Source organism: Staurois parvus, unplaced genomic scaffold (assembly GCF_062004578.1).
Source record: "Staurois parvus isolate SC_StPar_1 unplaced genomic scaffold, SC_StPar_1.0 ptg000159l, whole genome shotgun sequence".
NCBI classification, from domain to species: domain Eukaryota; kingdom Metazoa; phylum Chordata; class Amphibia; order Anura; family Ranidae; genus Staurois; species Staurois parvus.
In genome coordinates, this window is record NW_028317955.1 from 744,128 (window position 1) to 752,500 (window position 8,373).

Consider the following 8,373-nt stretch of genomic DNA (forward strand, 5'->3'; position numbering starts at 1 on the left):
AGGCGGCAGAGAGGCGTTTGGGAAGTGTTTTTACCGCTTCCCAAACGCCTCTGCCAATTCTGCACATTACAGCACATGGTGCTGTTCTAACGGGAGCGTTTGCGTCGCGTCGCGGCAAAATGGATGCCTCTGGTCGAGTCAGGAGGCGTTGAAGCCTCCTATTCTAGTCTATGGTGCGCTCTGCAAACGCCCGGCCGCGATGCGGTAGCGGGGCATTTGCGGAGCGGTAACACCATTCAAACTGCATTATAGGCGTTTGTGGGACGTTTTTAACGCTCGGCAAACGCCTAGCAGCCGCCGCTAAACCGCGCATGCAGCGTTTGCTGAGCGTTAAAAAAAACTCTCCGCAAACGCCGGACCAACGCTTGCCAAACGCTATAGGGGCGTTTGGCAAGCGTTGGTAAAACAGCCAAGTGTGAACGAGCCCAAACAGAAATGTGTTTGTTTTGAAAATTTTCGGTCTTTATTTAATTTAGCAAAAAATGAAAACCCCAGTGGTGATTAACCCCCTTGGCGCTGGCGCCTCCCGGCCCTTTAAGGGTTCAAGAAGCCGGGAGGTGGGGGCGTGGTTTTAGGGTCATGTGACCGCCCTGATTTGCTATCAGGACGGTCACATGATCAGGAAAGGTCCCGATCGAAAGAGGAGATCAGGATCTTTCCATGAGTACCGAACGTGTGTGCTGGGAGCGCGCAGGGCGTGCGCTCTCAGCACATATGTTTTTTTTTTTTTAATAGAACACAAATGTGCGGCCGCTCGGCGTCTAGGCCCAGATGCCGGGAGGCCGCATATTTACGTTCGGCCAGCGCCAAGAGATTAAATACCACCAAAAGAATGCTCTAGTTGTGTGAACAAAATGATAAAAATTTAGTTTGGGTACAGTGTTGCATGACCGCTCAATTGTCATTGAAAGTGTGAGAGCGCTGAAACTTGAAAATTGGCCTGGGCAGGAAGAGGGTAAAAGTGTCCGATACTGAAGTGGTTAAATATCCTACATTTTTGGTTTGGGCTTCACATTCTCAAAAAAAAAAGTGGCCATAGTGGTATATTATTCTGAAATAGTCATATGCTGTCAAATGCAGATTGTTCTTGGTCCAGGAATGAGTGTATTTCTATAGTTTGTTCTTTTTTACAGAGAGTTCGAAAAGGCTGAAGCAACTGTTGAGTTTTGCTATTGGTGGATTATTGGGGGACGTGTTTGTGCATCTTCTGCCGGAGGCTTGGGCATACACCTGCAGTGCCACCACAGGTACGATTACAGTTTCCTCATTTACTGTCCATATGACACCTTCCACTAAGACAGAAGGTGAGGGAAAGGCTTCCTACAGGGGACACAAAAACAATGACATATGTGACCATGATTCTAACATTTCCCTCTCCTAGCCAAAACTAATAAAAAAAATTACCACACAAGTTAAAAAAAAAAAAAAAAACAACAAGATTTATAATGTGTTTTTTTTCCCCTATTTTTTTTTATTGTGAGATCTCTATTGGTGGTGTTGAAGATTACGGAGCAGCCCCTAGAAATAAAGGTTTTCTAATTAGCGCATTGTTTCCATGAATGGGCGGCGGGCCATGGTGGAATTGTCCTTTATTGTTTGACAGTTGTTTGTTGATCAGTACACAGAGTAAAGGAAGATGTTGTGGGTATAGGATTATAACTTTTTTTTTTTTTTTTCTATGGTTGAACTGGATGGACTTTTGTCTTTTTTCAGCCAAACTAACTATGTAACTATATGTTGAAGACCTGTAACTGACACTGAACTGCTTTTTCCCAAACATTTGAACCTAAAAGAAAAGGCAGACACATGTCAATGTCTGATAACATTACATAAGATCATTTTGTTTTCTGACTTGTGTTTGCATTTAAAGTTGAACTGTCAACCAGAAATAAAAAAAAAAAAAAAAAAGAAATCCAGCTATGTATTCTGTCTTCTATTCAGACTCCTATACTTCCCTGCAATGCAGCACTCAGAAAGGAGAGAGAGTTAGCGATTGTCTGGGAATGCTTTGTCCTGCACAGTGTTGTCTGTCTCTAAGGGCCTGCACCAACAGAATCAGTTTGATGTCAGTTTGAGATGCTTCTGAGATCATTCAGAATTCGCAGGTTTATGTGACCTGCAGTTCATTTCCTCTTCACCTGCTTCAGGCAGGTTTTGCATAAACTTGTATGGGAATAGAAAACTTGTTTGATGTGAAGACGAGCAGACCTTAAAGCTATGCCCATTCTTACCTGATGGAGAGCCCATGGATGACCCATTAATTGTACTATTTCAGGTACTTATATAGCGCCATCAATTTACACAGCGCTTTACATATATATTGTATTGTGCTATGTAAATGACATGCCTTAAGTAGGACACCAAACGCCTCAACACAGCATTACAATGTGAACAGGGCACATAGAAAACAATTATTTTCTATGTGTACCTGTGTTGAGCCTACGCAGATCAATGCAGATAGATATGGTGTGAACAAGCCCTAATGTAAAGTTAAAGTCCAGCAGGAAGTGGGACCCCCTCATAATTGACACAGCAAGTGTGGAGACCCTGGATGCAGCAGTCAATCCCACCAGTAGAGTCCCTGATAGACATAAGAAACTTTTCAGGTGGGATACCTCTATATCATCCACCCAAATCTGAAATATATCTTTGGGAAGAGCTGACCCTTTAGATCTATTGCATTTTTATAAATAGTTACATAGTAATAGTTACATAGTTAGTCTGGCTGAAAAAAGACAAAGTCAATCCAGTTCAACCATAAAAAAAAAAAAAAGTTATCCGATACCCACAGTTTATCCAGAGGAAGAAAAAAAAACAAAACAGCAAAGCATAAACCAATTTGCTCCTGCAGGGGAAAAATTCCTTCCTGATTCCCTGAGAGGTAATCGGATATTCCCTGGATCAACTTTACCTATAAATGTTAGTATCCAGTTATATTCTGTGTATCTAAGACACAATCCAGGACTTTTTTGAAGCAATCCACTGAGCTGGCCAGAACCAACTCTTGAGGGAGTCTATTCCACATTTTCACAGCTCTCACTGTGAAGAAACCTTTCCGTGTTTGGAGATTAATAGACCTTTAGATTATATAAAAAACCTTTTACAAGACTATAGTTTTTGTTTAGATTGCCTACTTGCAGTTTTACTCTACACTGCTATTTCATAAATACTGGACAGGCTTGTATGTACAAGTCTGAGCTTGACATGTTCCAGCTGGAAGAGGCAAGTATGTTGGACAGGTGAAATGTGTGCACGTGCGGTACATGACTGTCAGCACATTGTGGACATGACAGTACCAGACAATGCCCTTACAAACTAGTAAATAGGAGTACTTCACCCTCTCACTACTTCCTAGCTAGATCTTAGGTTGCAGTCATACTAGTTCAGGCCATGGGACATCTGTTGTCATTGTTGTGTTTTGTGACATAGCAGAGGTAATGACGCCGAATGTAGATTTTAAAGTTAATGAATCCATTTAAATCCTCCACTTCCTACTTTGCTGCTTCTTCTCCAAAATAAATGAAGAGCTCCTTATATACTCAACTATTAGCAGGAGACACCATCCACCAGCAGATACAGGTTAAAGAAGACTGGGCCCCAGGCATAATATCAGCTCTGCCTCCATCATCCTTTCAATTGACATTGATAATGATTCAGTAGCCACAGCTGCCTATTGTGTTCTCCTCATTTGTATTCAAGTGGTTGTAAACCTCAGACTTGAAATATGAACAAAGCATATCCCTCTATAGTGTGTACTTGTCTGAATTAGGAGCATTGTGTCATTTCTGTCTGCTGCTTCCTTCCTCTGCTGTCTGCATGAGTCCCTGAGAAGCTTTTAATGAAGGGAAAATGTCACCAGCACACCGAGGATCACCAATATGGGTCCAAAGGTTTTAATGAACGATCACATAGTTACAGCAAGGCAACGTTTCGGAGTCTTACAGGACCCCTTCATCAGGCATGTGACCTGATGAAGGGGTCCTATGAGACTCCGAAACGTTGCCTTGCTGTAACTATGTGATCGTTCATTAAAACTTTTGGACCCATATTGGTGATCCTCGGTGTGCTGGTGACATTCTCCCTTGCTGATTCTGTTCGGTTACAGCTGACGGTCGCTGCAGCACCCACTTATACACACAGCCATTTTTAACGGAGGAACGTGTGCGTTTGGATTGTACACTTGCATCCTGAGAAGCTTTTCATGATACCAAGAGATAAAAGGGTTATAGGTGGAGAATCTTCAGCACACAGCTTGTGATTGACAGCCTCAGCTCTGTTCCTGTGAGGGGGGTGTCTCTCTTCCCTCCATTCAGCTCTCTGAGCTCTCCTCACTGAGCTCTACAGTGTGTAATTTGAGCTCTGTGCCCTTTGCTTTCTGACGTCTCAGACAAGCTTTATAAATTCTAGACTTTGAATGGCTGTAGAGAAGAGAGGACTCTTTAATTGAAAAAATAAAAAATAATAATCTCTCTATACATTGGGTAATAGTTTCAGATGCCCCTCCTTCTTTTTTTTTTTTTTTTTTCTTTCCCTCTCTACCCTCTTGAGTCACATATATAATGTTACATTTACTTTTTTTCTTTAAATGTATTGATATGTATGAACTTGTTTGTTTAGTGTTTGCTTATTACGGTGGTCTGGACACAATATGGGCTGTCTACTTCAGCTGTTGTCATTTTCCATCATTATGTGCTTGATTTGCCAGTGTATTGGTGTAGCCTTGTCCTACCCACCATATATATGCATTTTCTATGTTCCATATCACTGTATGGATTATGGCTAATGCTTGTTGAGCCGAAACGCGTACCTTTGTACCTGTGATGTTTTTGCTGTGGTTGATTTAATAAAACGAAGATTTTAGAACATTGGCGGTAGTGCGGATTGATTTAATTTAAGAGAAAACTGCAGATAAATGGGTACAACGTATGTAGAAGGATTTGTTCCATCTCTTTGTATCACCTGAGGTGGTCCTGTTGGTATCACCAAGCTTGACAAATTGATTTTAAAATTGACTAAGCCAGGTGGAAAATGATCCACTGAACAGTGACTGTGGTCTTTTCAGATGCAGTTGCTGTTTGGGTATTTGGGTAACCGTAAGTGCCTTGGTTGTCTGAACACAATAGCCAGCAGTGGAGCCTTGGGCCACAAGAGTGAAATCTGTGCATATTTGATTAGACCTAAGCAGGGTGGATTTGATTTAAATCACTAGTCAGTAAGGCTTGATTTAAATCCTAGTTTTCTACATAAAGACTAATTCTTGCTGGTATAACTTTAATATACAAGTAGATGAAGATTTTTAGAATAACAACTTTTCATATTAGTTTTTTTATCCCCAGTTTAATAGGTTAATCATTCATATTTGGACAACTTTTCTGTTGTACTTAGGAAGGAGAAAAATAATCATTACCTTAATAATAACAATTTAAATAGATTTATTCAACTGAAACAATAACATTCCAGCATATGTGATTTGCTTAAACATCCATGTTTGGTAACTAATTTGGCTAAACAAAATTTATATATTAAGAAACTTAGACTGTCAGCCCCTTCCTCCTCACACTTAGTTTCACTTTCTTCTTGTGCAGATCTATTCCACTCCAAACAATCAGAAAAATATTGTTTCTATTCTATTCACTGAACTTCTTGAAACTTAGCACTGAAGGGGTTGATTCTGTATTCATAGGTTTGTAGAAGTTAGGATGAAGGTCTTTTTCTTAACTCTGTTCATGTTATAACATTTTTGCTGTGAAGAAGAGGCATGTGATCTCCGCTGAGTCAAATTCAGTTTTGAGAACTGCAAAGTAAACCAATCATCTGTGATAATATCTTGTAGGCAGAGAAACTGCCCAATAATCTTACAAAAACCTCTGGAAGAGCATGACATTGTGAATGGATTCATGGAATTTATTTACCAAAAAAATTAAACATATACAGCCTTATTCTACATAATTAAAAAACTAATCTTTATTTCATGATGGAATAACCTTTGGATGGTAATATATTTTCCTCAAAAAGCATTTTATTTAAAAAAAAATCCGATTTAAATAAAAAAAATCCGATTTTTTTTTTTTTTTTTTTAAATCATTGATTTTTATCCACCCTGAACCTAAGCTTACCATACTCGTCTTGAATATCAGTTTATTCTTGTTGAATGGGCCCAGATTCGAGCTGTGCCCAACCCTGTCACAGCCTAACTCAACAAAAGTCGATTTTTATTTTTTTTCTCCAGTCAGATTCAGTCACTGTTCGAGTAATCAGCAGCAGCAGATCATGCCAGCTGCTGAACACAATATCTGTCAGGAAAGAATCCTTCATCCATGCTGTTTAGCGTGCACTTCTGCTAACAGATGGCTATTTCAGGGCTCTTCATACTGACTTTTAGAAAGGGAGGGGCTTGTGATCTTATTCTGTTTGCCTTTAGGAGGTCAATTCAGGGCCATTCCATTGACCCGGCCACATGGTTTACTGGTAATCTTATATCTCCTTTTATTGTTTGCTTTTCTCCTTATCAGGACAATAATGTTGACATTTAGGCTAGGTTCACAATAATGCGGTGCGGTATATCGCATGTGATTCGCACAGGAACCACACCGCATTCCTGTGCAAATCACATGCGAGTTATGTGCGGTGCGATTGTATGGCTCCAGTCGCACCGCACCCACACCAAAAAGATGCAGGACCCTTTTTTGGGTTTGTACTAGAAACGGATGGCATGGTAATTCACACCTTTGCGATCCTATTCTGCACATCACACCACGTTTTACGGACCGATTTTGGGGTGTTGTTAACATACACACCTGTAGTTCGCATGAACGGGGTGTGATTCAGATGCGGTGTGGAATTCGCACAGAAAACAATGTGAATTCCGCACCGCATCAGTGTGAAGCCAGCCTAAAATGAACACTGAAGACAGAAATACGAGAAGCTATTTCTGAGTAAGCCTCGGTTCACACTGATGCGGTGCAAAATTTACACCGGTTTCTGTGAGATTTCCGCGCCGCATCATAACGGGGCAGCACAGTGGCTAAATGGTTAGCACTTCTGCCTGGCAGTACTAGGGTCGCTGGTTCGAATCCCAACCACGGCACCACCTGCCTGGAGTTTGCATGTTCTCCCTTTGCCTGAGTGGGTTTCCTATGGGTACTCTGGTTTCCTCCTACACTCCGAAGACATGCTGGTAGGTTAATTGTAGCCTGTCTAAATTGGTCCATGTATGTATGAATGTAAGTTAGGGACCTTAGATTTTACACCCCTTGAGGGTTAGGGACTGATGTGAATGTACAATATATATGTAAAGCGCTGCGTAAATTGACGGCGCTATATAAGTACCTGAAATAATAATAATAATCTCACCCCATTCACACGAACCATTACAGGTGTGTATGTTAAGTTAACAACACCCTGAAATCGGTTTGCAGAATGCGGTGCGATGTGCAGAATCGGATCACATAGGTGTGAACACCCATGCGATCCTATTCTAGTGCAGACCAAAAAAGGGTCCCGCACCTTTTTGGTGCGAATGTGGTGCGCCTTGAGCTATACAAAATGTATGGCTCAAATCGCACCGCACAGAATTCGCATGTGATTCGCACAGGATTGCGGTGCGGTTCCTGTGCGAATCACGTACGGTATGTTGCACCGCACAAGTGTAAACCCAGGCTAAAGCCAGTCATAGTCTGATTGAAATTCTCCTGGATTATCAGGAACCAAATGAATTTTGATCCATCTGTGGGCAGGCTGATAGTACTCAAGTCAATCCATCAATCTACTTCAGTATAACCACCCTGTCAGAGGTTTTGCGTATAATCACGGCTGGTGGTTATAGCTGCCAGCAGTGATCATTGTATTCTGCCGGTGAGGGGTTGATGGAGGAATCGGGCAATTTTCTTTTTTTCAAGGAAAGAAAAATGTGTAATCTATGACCTGCCTTATATTTTACAGATACAGGTTTCATAGTTCCACATCCTTCTGTCTTCAGTACCTAGTGAGTAACTAACCTGGGACAAGTATGCAGGGTTGTTTTTCAGATTTCACTGGCTGCACACTTGCTTCAGATCAGTGACTCACAGGGTAGAAAAAACAGACTATACATGATGTGTACCTGAAAATACAAACTAGCGGATGGGATGATTTTATTGACATTCATGTTATCCTGATAGGGTTCATGTTTGAACAGATAAAGGGTGAGTAGATTCAGTCTAGGATAACCTCATTCATCCATTGTTCTATGAAGAGCATTCTACATACAGACCACCTGGGGCTCATATAAAAGCTCATAGAAAGAATTTGCTGTAACACAAAAGCTTCTTTCCTGAGGCTAATATGAACTGCACTGGAGATTATCAGGTTAGGTTGACTTTAGTTGCCATTTTG

General features: G+C 41.1%; 1 protein-coding gene across 2 annotated transcripts in view; it reads left to right on the forward strand.

Moving 5' to 3' along the window:
• The window catches only part of SLC39A13 (solute carrier family 39 member 13), a 60,177-nt gene that overhangs the window by 20,639 nt on the left and 31,165 nt on the right, over window positions 1-8,373 (forward strand). For both annotated transcript variants that reach the window (XM_089675797.1, XM_089675796.1), the window contains exon 3: window positions 1,134-1,247. In XM_089675797.1, coding sequence (XP_089531923.1) covers window positions 1,134-1,247 — 114 coding nt within the window. The remainder of the gene's footprint in view (window positions 1-1,133; window positions 1,248-8,373) is intronic.